The sequence below is a fragment of the Adiantum capillus-veneris genome, chromosome 20 (assembly GCF_014529385.1).
Source record: "Adiantum capillus-veneris isolate H3 chromosome 20, ASM1452938v2, whole genome shotgun sequence".
Classification (NCBI taxonomy): domain Eukaryota; kingdom Viridiplantae; phylum Streptophyta; class Polypodiopsida; order Polypodiales; family Pteridaceae; genus Adiantum; species Adiantum capillus-veneris.
Genome location: NC_140950.1, coordinates 105,933,159 through 105,947,315, shown reverse-complemented (window position 1 = coordinate 105,947,315; position 14,157 = coordinate 105,933,159). Strand labels below are relative to the sequence as shown.

Below are 14,157 nucleotides of genomic sequence, written 5' to 3'. Positions count from 1 at the left end.
AGCCTTGCCTAAGGAAAAATGCTATACAAGGCCCATTTCCCAAGGCATGTGGGTTCATAAACCCCTTGCCCAGACCTTTGTCCTAACAACTTCATTTACTGCAGAATCCAACCACAATCCAGGCCATCAATTGCAAAGAAACAGCAACCAAAAATAGGTGTTTAATTAAAAAGAAAACATCATAACAGGACATTACCAGTTCAACCTTGACACGGAAGAAAAATGCATCAGATGGACAAAAATTCTTCCCATTATGAGGAAAAACTCGGTAAAAGCGTCAATAAAACACAATGGATAAGAATATAGTTGCTATTGTAATTACCTCCTGTGTGTTAATCCAAAGAGTCACTGACTTACTTTTACATATATGATGATTAGCTTCTCAATAAGCTTGAATTGTGTAATTTGGAATCTCAACAAAGCATTATGTTCAAGTGCCTTCAACAGCGAGGAACAATCTTAAAGCGGCGCCTTTCCTGTACAAAACCAGAGCTAAGCATCAGCAGCTTTTAGTAGACATGTGAGCTAATATTAAAAATAGGGTCACAACACTATTTACAAGCTTAACATCAATAATGCTTTTATGTCCTTGGACATGAACCGCAAAAAAAAAAAGACAGAAAGGGACAACCAAACACCAGCTGAATTGTTAGTATGCCAATTTTTTGAAAGGCTGACCCCCCCCGCCCTTCAATGTGATGAGAGCTGCAAAGGGCCATCAAGTCTTAGTCTGAATTGACTGCCAAGCTGATAAAGCCACCTATTAGGTAAATGGGATATAAAAGAGTAAGGAATGAGAGGAAGGCATACCCACAAAAGGCACCAAAAAATGGCATAGCGAAGATGCCTTTTAGCACTGGCCTAGACACCCTCACTGACTCAGAGACTAGACCTCTCCTTCACTCAACACTCCAACCAAACTTAGTTGAAAGACATGCCACCCATAAATGGATTCTAGAGTCGCATAAACTCCTATGAGAGTTCGATTTGCTTAGTAATATTGACTCACATAAGCTCTTAGTAACTCCATGAAGATAAGATTTTATCAAACAAGTGATCACAATATAAGTTCCCAACAAGGTAACACAAATAGGGTACATGTCAAGTTTTCCCAGTGACTCATTATTATACAATCCCTATTTACTGAAAAAAATCCTATTTTTCTCCCTCATATCCATAAATTTAAGATTAAAACCCAAAATTATGCTCTATTTATTGATTCCAGCAAAAAACAAGCCCATGATTACTTACCGAGCTTGTAAGTGCTTGTTTAGAGTGAGAGGAGCAAAAGGCGATGACAATGGCAGGGGTCTTTGTGAGCGCATTGGCATTGCGGTAGTCAATCGAAAGCCCTGCATCCAAAGCACATGACACATGGAAGGTGGAGGAACATCCCACTTCAGTGCATTGAATGCAAGAACCTTGCCCCCATGTAGAGCACACTTCACAAGGCAGCTCCCAACGCCATGCTGGGACACTACCACATTCAATTTCCTCTCTGTCCCGCGCTCGGTTGTAAAACACTTCTGGCACGTAAAGTGCACATGACAAATGGGCCCATGCACCACTAGTTGTCTGCTTCATTGCCCCTTTTCTGCTTGGGCACAAGCAACACACCCTACTTGCACATGTGCGCTGCCCAACATGGTAGCCAACATGGCCTTCTTTACTGCCCTCATCTGCCTTCTTTCTTCTATTTTCTTGTTCACATTGCCTACAGAACCAGTCACCATCAGGTATTCCCTCGATCAAAGGACTACCATAGCAGCTTGCATGCACCATAACGTTGCAACCATCACAGAACACAATAGGATCTGATGGCTCTGCATCTGCCTCTTTGCATACGTCACAGAATATCCCGTCATCCTCACCATCTGATTCCTCCTTTTGCTCAAGATCTGCATATTTCCCTTCATCCTTACAGTTGATTGCACCTTTATCTATTTGTTTTGAATCCCCTGATGCCTGCTCATCATAACTGTTTTGACGCTGAGTAACGGAGCTCATGTCAGTCTTGTTTTTCTTCTTCTGCTGTTTCTGCTGATGTACAGCTCGCATTGTGTCTTCAGGTTTTAGCTTTACAGTCAAATCTCGATCGTAACTATCTGTCGAGAATTTTTCTAAATTGATGGAGGCAACAGCCTCACCCTCTGCTATCAACATCTTTGGGTTGTATATTGTAAAATTAGGAGTAACAATGTCTGCCTCTCCTTTTCTCCTTGGAGGCTTAGGCTCCATTTTCTGCTGTTCCACTGTTGAGATGATAATTGGATCTACATACATTTGGTTGACACCAGGGGCGTACGTGACACTACTCACAACAGAGGTCCCCACTTTCTTCACAGAAGCAAGCTTAACAGCTGTGGTGGATTTCTCTGCCATGACTAGCAAATTCCGCTTCTGCATTCGCTCCCTTGCATGCTTCATTTCAGCGTTACCCTGTGCAACAGAGCTAGTGTCCATGCTCTGCTTGCTCTTCTTCGTTGCTATCCTCTCCTTGGCCGGCGTCTGGTCGGATAATGGCTCGCAGTTGAGATCGATGGGCTGAAGAGGGCGGACCGGCACAACTGGCTTGAGCTTCTGAGCAAGCAAAGGGGATTTTTTGTTTTCCTGCTCCTCTTCTTCAACATGGGCAAAGACTTGAAGCGCACAGACACGCTTCTTGGCAGGAAGGCAACACAGAACCTTCACTCCACTCTCTTCACTCTTCTGCGCAGTAATGTTGGCTGTGAACTCGCTCGCTTCGCTCCCTCTCTTCTGCTGCACCCTCTCCTTCTCTAGTATCTTGAATCGCTTGAGAGGAGGCAGACCATGGAACCTCTCCTCTTCCCCCGCCGTGCTCGCCCCTCTCGCAGCCATGATCTCTCTCTCTCTCTCTCTCTCTCCCCCCCCCGCACGCGCGTTGTGCCGGAGTACCAAATTGCCCGCAAATTTTCAAATCTTAAACTTCGCGGGTCCCCGCCAAACATCAGTGGCCACTGGCCTCGTTACTAAATGACACCTCCTTTTGGGAGGTGGGAGGTGGGATCAATGGCTCACATCTACGGTGTGGGGATTGTGGGCCATACATCTAAGCGACGGCGTTGAAAGACTTTTTGTAATATAGGGTACCCTAGATTACTTTCAGGGGTTGTCGCCCTGTACACATGTTTTAAGTAAAGGCCCCCAATGCTTCAGAAACGCGCACAAGGCGAAGTGTTTAGGGCATGTGCCTCCCATGGGTGAGGTCACACGTTCAAACCCCACGCCCCAAAATGGGGTACCGTAGATTACTTTCCTGAAGACCCTAAGAGTGCTCTTCTACCCATCATGGCCCATGACTAAACAAGAACTCAAGCCTCCATCAGAACTCTAAAATCTAAAGCCTCCACCCGTGGCATGCTGCCACCTGCTAACCGACTGAAAATTAATGCCGTAGATGTTGCCCATACATCCATGGATCTCGTAAGAACTGAAGTTGGTCTCGATTGTCAAAGCTACGACCTTGCTTTGCTTTTCGACATCAGCAAACTGTTATAATTTGTGTGCAGCCTTGCTTTGCTTTGCTTAATACATTGTTATAGATTTTTTCGCTAGCTAAACTGAGAGTGCTCACGTCAAGGTTTGGGCATGTTCACACATGGACCATGGCCGATGGTCGAAGACTACGTAGAATTGAGATCAAATGCTCTAGAAGAAGGTGATTGGTTAGGTGATCGGATCGCTTTCATGGAGCATGAGCACGTTGCAACCGCGTCGGCGCTAGAGGGCCAAGCTGATGTAGATGCTGGTGAGGATATGTCTTTTTACTCATACAGTATTGGACAACACATTCTTGGACATGGAGGAGCTTGAGACCATACCATATTTTCAAATTGATAGTGCATCCCTGTATAACAAAAACAAAATGATTGATGGTTCAAGGAGTAATGTAGGCTCACCAGCCATGGCACAACATGAAAAGATGCCCCGAAACAAATGAGAGTTAGAACCTAGCATCTTCTACAGGCATGGACAGGTCGCAACAGAGATCCATTACTGCTACAAACTAAATTTTGTGTCGATTTGCTATTAAGGACGGTTAAGATGACGTTGAGGAGGTGCTTTGGGGCAGGGGAAGTATTCAGTGGTGGAGGAAGGGTAGAAGCGGTTGCAACAATAGAGCCCGACATACACATGGTGGTCAAAACAGAGAGGAGTGGCATAGTCATAACTAGGTTGGACAGCAAGAGAGAGAGAAGTGAAGAGAGAGACTTTGTGACTCAAAGTGGTAAGAGCCTCGTCCCACCTAGTGCAAGGGTTAGGCTACAAAACAAGCTTTTGTTGCATGCCACAAGCTTGCTACACAATGAGAACATCGAGAGGAATCTTGTATCGTTTGTGAATGCTCTATAAAATTTGGGTTTGGATAGTATTTTTGCAGGAGAGGATATACCCAGCCTATGACTAACTTGAAGGAAGAAAAATGTAATCCAAGGGGAACTAGAACCTAGGAGTCCACCACCCAACCACCCACTATATAGCATAGCCCCTGGCCCTTTGCTCTAGTTGGACTCCCTTTCCACACTGCCTAGCCCGGCCTTGCCCTTGTCTAGTCCGGCCTTGCCATTGTCTTGACATTACTCCCCCCTTAAGAAGAGTTTTCATCCTCGAAAACAAAAGTGGGAAGCTCCTTCTGAAGAACACTAATGTTTTCTCAAGTGGCATCCTTCATAGATCCAGCTGTTTGGTTGACCGGAACACGGTGCCGTAGGAGGTTCAATGAAACCAAGAGTAACATCTTGATTTTCCACATTGTTGTCCATTTGCAACCAGGTTGTGTTATCGATTCCTATCCTATCATTGTGTGTAGACTCCATTTAGAACACACATGAGTATTCAAAATGAGTTACCACACAAAGATGTACCCTAAAGAGTACCTCTTTTCACTTTCCATGAAAGTAACTTGCTAACATACTCATCAGCCAAGTTTAAGTCCTTGACTTGTTTTCCAATTTCAGTAGTAAACAACCCCACCATCACTAGTGTTCAAGGTTGAGAACTTGATTTATACATGAAGAGACTACACCTAGTTGCAACCATGCTTTAACTTTATAAGCAAACTCCAAGTAGAGCAATAAATGCTTACTAATTGAATCGTGTGGTGCCAACGTCCGCACTTGCATATCCTTTAGCAAAAGAAACATAACATTACCACTTTTTCCCTGATGTAGAATGTCATCGATTCATAGAGTAATAAATAAGTATAACCAAGAGCAATAGAGAATGCTCAACTTATTACAGTGTAAGGAAAAACCTGCCAAACAGCTGCCAGGTTACATGCCACAAAAGGACATTTAGAAGAACTAGCAACATATTTTTTAAAACCCAATGCTCAAGTTAACCAACAGAAAAACTCTCTCTCTCTCTCTCTCTCTCTCTCTCTCTCTCTCTCTCTCTCTCTCTCTCTCTCTCTCTCTCTCTCTCTCTCTCTCTCTCAATGTGGTCATGCGCTACATCTTGAGCACAGCCAACTGAGTAACCAAAAAGTTTGTTTTAGAAAACAAACATAATGTCACGGACATTATAGCTTATAGAAGATTACATAGGCAAACATTCCTTAAAAAGTTCAGCAAAACCAAACCCATATTCTAACAAATTTCCATGTTTAGCCAGCAATCATCTCAGAATTCAAATATAATTAACCATGTGGAAGACCAGATAGCCATCAAGGAGCCAACAATCTTCCATTTACACAGATGTATATATCTCAATCAGTGCACCTTTGTTAGATCGACCACGAATAATTTTATCCAAACATTTATGATTCAGCATACCACCATACTTTCAAAGATTATATTTTGAAAAGATTGCCCCAATACCTCAGATGATTTGGCAGCAAGCTTCTTGTTTGGAGCCATTGTTTCGATGCAAGAACAGGACCCTCTCTCACAGAAAACAGAAAAAAAGGAGACAAGTAGGGCTGAATGAGAACTAAGTGAGCTTAAAGCTCACCTTTATACACAAGAGGCAGGGTGCCAGGTTCATCATCCATTGTAAGTTTCAGTGGTTCTGAGCCAGCTACCATACCCGGGCCCCACCAGTATACTGGTGTAGTGAGAGATGTTTAATGAGGCGCCGTCTCCCATTTTTTACCAAAATAGAGTTCTGCAGAAGTGCCGCCTGTCAAAGATAAATGCTACATGCTAAAAATAAGAGATTAAGCTACCTAGTTGGCTCGGTCTGCACCACAGGATTGCTTCTGAGTATCGGCATGCCTTCATGCAGAGAATGGAGTGAGGAGTAAACGCTCCATCTATATCAAGGTAATGAGTCATTACCTATTTTAAATACTCAAGAGGAGGTTCCCACTAAAGCTATAGGATATTCTCCAGGTAAAGGAATAACCCCCTTTTTTTTTAAGAAAAAAGAAAGAATTTTTCTTAAAAACCATCAGGGCCATCGATTAGTTTTTGAGGGGTTCCTGGTGTAGGACAGGTTTTAGCCAAGAGAGGGGAATATGCAAGTATACCATATTTCATTAATATGAGGCAAATTTGAGTAAAAAAGGGGAAAGATAAATCAGAGGAGGCTAGTGATGATAATGTTGATTTTAGGAAGAGGTAAACCAGGTCAAGAACCTAGAGAGAGAGAGAGAGAGAGAGAGAGAGAGAGAGAGAGAGAGAGAGAGAGCCACCTTTACCCATGAGAGATCTTCCACTTGCTAGGGGAGGTCTACCGAGTGGTACGACCTCCCCTACTCCTTAAGTTAGTATATAAGGTTTATAATTTCAATGACGTGTTCTTTATTGGCTCGGGAAAGTAACCAAGAGTGTTTTGAGATGAACTGCTTGATAGTATTCTGCAGTTCCTTCAGAGTAAATCCATTGGCTCTATATTTCTTTATCAGATGGCAAATTGCATAGAAGGAAATAAGAGTATCAGAGGAAGAGAACATAATAGGATAAACCATAACAAGACAAGTTTTTATGGACACCTTGTGGGGTCTATTACTCTTGTTTTTGACATATTCAATCTGTCCCAGACTAAGGGCATCCCTTTTCCAAGAGAATTCAGTGACAAAGAGACCTGTCAAAGGGGATAGAAGTGAAATTTCAATATTCAGAAAGGTTGTTTTAGTAACAATTTGGTTGCCATCTAACTCCAAATATTCCAAAGAGGTAGGTTGAATCAATAAATTTTTTGGATATATGAACGGTAAACAATTTATGAAAATAGGATTGTTTAGGCTCAAAATATCATCCATATATGTGTAAGTGTGGTTAAATGATGCCAGATCAAGCAAAATTTGTGGCGTTTCTAGTTGTTTTTTAATCCATTTGAATTCAAAGAAGGCTAGGTAGAGATTGCATAAAACAAGTGAACATGAAAAACCCATTGGAATTCCATGAATGTGCCTGTAGCATTTATCTCCAAGCTGAATGAAGCAGTTCATAAACAACCATTCAATCAGATTTAGTAGATCGATATAATTATAGTAAGTAGGTGGTCCTTTCTTGGTATTTTTTACCCATCTAGTACTCCTTACCAAAGAAATGGTATGGTATCCCATATTGTTTCTTCTTTTAAAGAGCATCCTACAGGTCTGCTGAAGGACAGACAGAAGCCCGGAGGCCTCAAACAGTGAAATGTTCTCATAGCACTGGGTGATATCTGCTGTGAAGATAGAGAAAATATTCTGAGGTAGATTAAGGAAGACTTCTGTCGCATTCTGAACCAACCAGAAGTAGTTGACTTCAATGCCTCTGAATGTTTTAACATTAGAAAATTTCTCTTTGCAAATTAGATTAAAATCCGTGAGAATTAGGTTAAGACAAGAGGTAATAGCTTCAGTGGCTTGAAGCATGATACAGTTCGAAGCATCAGATATCCATCTGAATTTATGCTTGTCACTTTTGTAAGCGGGGAACAAGATAGGAAGCTTGTTGCTGTGAGCTTCAAGTTTAAAGTAAGCTAAGGAACTTTCAAGGAAAGGTAAGGTTTCATTTGGTTTCATCTCAGAGAGGGTGAACTCATTGCCATTGAGCCGAGCAATGGCAGCTGTTTTTGCTACATGTTTACAAATGAGAGTAGGTATGTGTGGAGCTTTGTCCAGCCCTAGCACAAAACAGTCTTGCTTAAGTTTGGATAGTAGACGTGCAAGTAGAGGTGTAAGCCAAGTTGTATCATGACTAATCCATTCCGGTGGGAATGTGTTGCAACAGTTATGAAAGTGTGAGACAAGAGCATCAGACAACTTAGCAAGTTGTAAGCTGTCTAGCCCCAGAGTCGTGGCTATGTTGGCCAGACAATTCAATAGTGCGGCTAATGCCAGTGGAGGGTTAAGGGGTTGAAGTGGAATGTGGTTGAGACCGTTCTCAATCAATTCCCTTATTTCCCTTTCATTAATTAGTGTCAAATTAGTAGTACAGACATGTTGTCCTAGATCACCAAAATCCTTACAATAATAATTAAAAAGGGAGCACTTACACTTTAACTCTTTATCAGAAGTAAGGAACTCGGTTGAGTATATGAAATTCTTAATTGGTGGATCAAAAGTCCAACCAATTGTTAAATCGTCAAGCCTGTCATGATGACCAAAAACTCTGATGAATGCTTTGCTGAAAAAAAGATTTTGGAGTAAAGAAATTAAATAGGCGGTTTGTAAAATGACAATGCACAATATCCTTTGCTCAATTGTTTTCCTTTCGCAAAAAGACCTTCCTAGAGATTGTCACATTACTCTGAAAAAATAAAAACAATACAGTCAAGAGTTAAACATTTTCTTGACAGGGAAACTTTTCCCTCTCCCTCTAGTAAAACTTCTAGCTTTCCCACGACCATCAGAAGAGCTAGGCATAGAAGTTGGAGTTATTAGGGAGGTAATAGAATAAGAAGCAGAGCTAGTTAGTGAAGGTCTTTTAAGAGTTGGAGTGTCTTCTAGCTCTAGAGATGGTTTAAGAAGGGTAAGGATATGCTTGATACCATTAGAAGAGCTGAGTTTAGAAATTAAATGGCCAGGAGATTTAGATTTTAGTTCCTTTAAAGCCTCATACATGAAGTTTCTGAAATGGAGATAGGCAATCTGAGCTTGATCTGCTTCTCTGCCTGGTCACTGAGCCAGGAACAGATCATATGTAATGGAATTTTCCTTAATATGTGAGAGTAGCGGAATTTAATGAGATTACTTTAAAGAAATGGTTTTGTGAGCATAGCGGGTTGACATAATTGAAGATAGCAACATAATCATAGCAATTAGTTAACTTGGCATAGACAATACTTTTGCAAGAGAGAGAGTTTAGAGAACATGACAATAGTTGAGGACCGGATTTATGTGGAGCTCGTCCCCCCTCCAATAGGCATTTGTATTATGATTTCTCCCATAAAGAGAGACTTGTTACAATACAGTCTTTGTGTTCCTTGTGACCTAGGTGATTCCATGAAGATGGAAGGCTTCATGCATCACAAACATAACATAAACTTGAAGAAAGCTTTAACTATCCCAAGCCTCAGTCCCAAGACCTCAAACACCTTCGAAGGTGGAGAGAGCTAGCATGGAATGAGGGTAGGGAAGAGGAAGAAGAAACATTTCGTAGGAGAAAGAATTAGTTCCTCACTTATCATACTCTTGTTGCTAGCATACATAATAGCATAGTAATGAAGAAGAAGAAGATGGCAAGCTTAAGCATTGAAGCATGGCTCTTGGTCGGATTTGCACTCCATAGCCAAGAGTGTTGGTGTAGGCTCTCAACCTCTACTTGCTTGGAGAAGGAGAGGGAGCTCTTGCACTTTGCATAGTACACAATGAGAGTGCTTGTGAGTGTGTGTGGGTGAGTATACCCCCTAAGCACCCCCCTAGCTTTCTTGGGTCGACCCCCCCTTGTAGCTCATGCTTGAAGCTCATTGGACCCCTCCAGGCCTAGCCAATCACAAGCAGGAGCCATTACAAGCAACATGGGTAGCCTTGGGACAAGTGCCCCCCTTTCCCCTTTGAGAGAGAGGACTTGATAAATGCAAAATCAATTAGATAATTCAAGTAATTTATCATTGGACCCCTTTGAAGCCTAGCCAATAGGCTTCAAGCAACACATGAAGGTAACATGGGTAGGGACCTGACATGTGTCCTTGCTGCCTCTTCAAGCTGGGGCTTCCCTTGTGAGTCTGAGTGTGTGTTCTCTCTCTCTAATCCCTAGGAAAAGGGCTCGCCCCCCCTCTTGTAGGGATGATTTTGACTTTAGGAGCTCAAGCACCTTAGTCATCAAGCATGACAAAGCACTTGAAGTAGGGGGTGTTCCCACAAGCATCTCAGGCAAGCTTCTCAAGGCACCTCAAGCACCTTAATCATGCACCAAGTCAAGCACCTCAAGCATCTTAATCAAGCACCTCAAGCACGACAAGCACCTTGAGCTTGGGCCGGGTTCCCACCTCAAGCTCAGCCCTAGCTTACCTAAGGTCAAAGGACTTTTACACACATTATTGGAGGTCTTCAATGAAGCTAACCCTAAGGTCTTATGCTCCATTGGTTAGCCTTGCTCTTGATAGACCATCTCCCATTTGGGCCCCTTTACTATTGGCCCCGTGTTGAGATAGATCTATAAGCACATATCTATATCTTAACACTTGTTCCCGTTTATTCTCCCACATTAAGTGATCAATTTAATATGAGAAAATCATTTGGGTTGGTTAGATATTAGATTTCATGACATTACCTCTCTCTTGAAATCATAGTCGTCCTCGACTATGAGGTAGAAGAGATAAAGCCTTAGTTATTAGTCAATCGTACTTAGCGGGTAGAGGATCCCTTTTTTACCCTACGACATCTTTCCAAGATGGATGACTAATCCATTTGGTGCTTGGGAGAGATAGCTGCCGCAAGCATGTCTGCTCTTTAGTCCATTTCATTCTCCCAAAGTAGAGTGACAAATTCTACTTGGTGTTTGAGAGACGTCGTCATCACAAACATGATTCTAAGCATGCATACTAGTTAAATTTGTGCATAATTAAAAAGAGGACTAGTCATATAAAAAAAACATGAGTCATTTAAAAGAAATTTGTACATTTGCTTACTCTAATGTAGCATTGACAAGGTTCATACTATCCTTAAGTTGTACTCCTTGCATCCATCTAGCATCTTCAAAAGGATAATTTTTGAACTTAATAAGATACCGTCGGATTATCTTACCATGTCGTAATACCTTGTCTTCATGCCGAAGGACAGCTTCGGGTTGTAGCACCTCTTCTTGGTCTTCAACTTCGGGAGGGTCTTCAATAATTGGTTCAGTTGGTGGCTCTCCTTTGTAGGGCTTAAGTAGGCTTACGTGAAAGGCATTGTGTATAAGCCAATGGTTGGGCAACTTGAATTGATAAGCCGTCTCATTAATGGGCTTCAAGATTTGGAAAGAACCATAGTATCTTTTTGCTAGTTTAGCATAATACTTTTGATGGCCCGTAGGATTTTTGCCCATCGTTTGCCTTAATCGAGCCTTAGAAAACTTGAGTAAGACCCAATCATTTTCTTTGAACATTAAGGCTCTTCTGTGCTTATTAGCAGTAGCTTTTTGCCTTTGTTGAGATATGGCTATAGCCTCCCTAATCTTTTGAAAAGATTCTTGTAGGTCACGGCTATACTCATCGGCGGCGAAGATCTTCCCATGTACTTTGAGTAGCAAGGGACTTTTAGGTCTTCCCTCTATGATCTCGAAAGGTGCTTTCCCCGTAGAAGTATGTACAGTATTATTGTAGGCATACTCTACTAGAGGTAAATACTTTTCCCATTGTGAGCGTTGATCTACTTCGGTAACATAAGTCTTGAGTAGATCGAGTATCGTAAGATTGGCTATCTCACTTTGGCCATCCGTTTGTGGGTGATAGGCTGAAGAGAAATTCAATCTTGTTCCTAGATTTTCAAAGAGACCTTTCCAGAAATTACTGGTCATTCTAGGATCTCTATCTGACACGATGGATGTGGGTAATCCATGGTGTTTGAAAATCTGAGATATGAAGAGAGTTGCCATTTGATGTGCCTTAATAGTCTTTTTGACAGGAATAAAATGTGCTTGCTTGCTAAACCTGTCGACTATTGTCCATATTCCTGTATTCCCATGGATAGACTTGGGTAATCCAAAGATGAAATCCATGGATATACTCTCCCATGGTGAATTTGGAATAGGCAATGGCTGGAGTAATCCAGTTTGCTTCCCTCTATCATACTTGGTCTTTTGGCATACTACACATTTTGAAACATACTCTTGTATGTCCACTTTCATGGTAGGCCAATAGAAATACGTCTCTACTCCTCGGAGAGTAGGTTGAATACCTCTATGCCCTTCATATGGAGGAGCATGGGATTCATACATAACCTTCTCACGAAGGGAATGGGTAACACATAGCCTATTGCCGTGGAGAAGATAACCATCCTGCAAGGTGAATGGTTCCTCTTTCTTCCCCAAAGCAAGGGCTGACATTATGTCTCTAAAGTCAGGGTCAGTAGCATACTCATCTATCATAGAGGATAGATCATTGTGAGTAGCTATAGACACCGCATTAACTTTTGGTCGTCGTGAAAGTGCATCGGCAACTTGATTGTGCTTACCAGCTATGTGAGCAATATGGAAATTAAATTGCGAAAGAAAATTTTTCCACCTCATTTGTTAGTCGGAAAGCTTGGTTTGCGTCATGAAATACTTGAGACTTTGGTGGTCGGTTCGTAGGATAAATGGAGTCCCCAATAGGTAGTGCTTCCATGTGTCTAGGGCATGTAGAACAGCTAAAAGCTCTTTCTCATAAATGCCCAAGACTCGTTCATCACTATTGAGCCTTCGGCTCTCATATGCTATGGCATGCCCTTCTTGAAGCAAAACCGCTCCAAGGCAATCACTACACGCATCACATTGGACCTCAAATGGCTTTGAGAGATCCGTAAGCACGAGGACTGGTTGGGAAGTAAGCTTCTCTTTGAGTTTTTCAAAAGCATTTTGCTCCTTAGCAGTCCATACAAACTTAACGTTCTTCTTTGTTAAGTCGTGAAGTGGTCCTGCTACTTGAGAGAATTTTGCTATGAAGCGTCTATAGTATGCACACATACCAATAAAGCTTCTTAGCTCATGTAGATTCCTTGGGTTAGGCCATGATTTTATTACCTCTAACTTTGATGGATCCATACGAATACCATCGTGAGAGATAATATGACCTAGATATTGAATCTCTTGAAGGAAGAATTCACTTTTCTTTTGGTTGAGAAAAAGTTTGTTTTCCCTCAAGGCTTGAAAAATCACTTGGAGATGTTGCTTATGTTCCTCCAAAGATTTGGAGTAGATGATGATATTATCAAAGAACACTCCAGTGAATTTACGATATGGTCTAAAAATTTTCTCCATGAGACGATTGAAAGTAGCTGGTGCATTAGTCAAGCCAAAAGGCATGACTAGATATTCATAAAGACCAAATGTTGTGTGAAACGCGGTCTTTAAGATATCTTCATCCACTATCCTTGTTTGATGATAGCCACTCTTAAGGTCAATCCTACTGAAGTAGGTAGAGCCTTGTAGCTTATCAAACAGATCTTCTACCCGAGGTACGGGAAATCTGTTTTTGATAGTGATATGGTTTAGTGCTCGATAGTCCACACACATACGGTATGTACCATCTTTCTTTTGCACTAAAAGGACTGGAGAACAAAAGGGAGAGGAACTAGGCCTCACCATCCCTTTGTCTACCAATTCCTGTACTTGCCTCATAATCTCCTCTTGTTGAGCTTGTGAGACTCGATAAGGAGGTTTGTTAGGTGGTGAGCTTCCTGGAAGGAGCTGAATACGATGGTCATCATCCCCTCGTTTTGGAGGTAGGTCCATAGGGATATCATCGATGAACACATCTTGGAATCCTTTTAGAAAAGTAGAAAAGTCTAACTCTTCTTGATTCCTATCATTTTCATTTGATGAAACATTATTAGCTTTTAGAGACTCTTTGACATAAATCATGTACGCAGAAACTGAGCTCTTCATTGATTTATCAAAAGAAAGAGGATTTACAAGTGGAATAGTGCGACCACGCTCACTAGCATCTATATACATGTTCTTTCCCCTGTAGGTGAAGTAAATTCTCCTTTCAGGGAACTTCATGTTGGCAGCCATGCAATCAAACCATGGTGCCCCTAGGATAACATCCTGATGTTGGAGAGGAGAGATGAAGAAATCTTCT

General features: G+C 41.8%; 1 protein-coding gene across 1 annotated transcript; it reads right to left on the bottom strand.

The window, feature by feature from the left end:
- Nucleotides 1-222: 222 nt before the first annotated feature.
- LOC147433029 (uncharacterized) lies at nt 223-2,910 on the bottom strand. The gene is made up of 2 exons (XM_086491694.1): nt 1,252-2,910; nt 223-476 (listed from the first exon to the last, which is right to left on the bottom strand). Exons 1-2 carry the CDS (start codon nt 2,857-2,859, stop codon nt 441-443), a joined length of 1,644 nt encoding a protein of 547 aa, XP_086347820.1. The 5' UTR covers nt 2,860-2,910; the 3' UTR covers nt 223-440.
- Between the last annotated feature and the right edge of the window lie 11,247 nt (nt 2,911-14,157).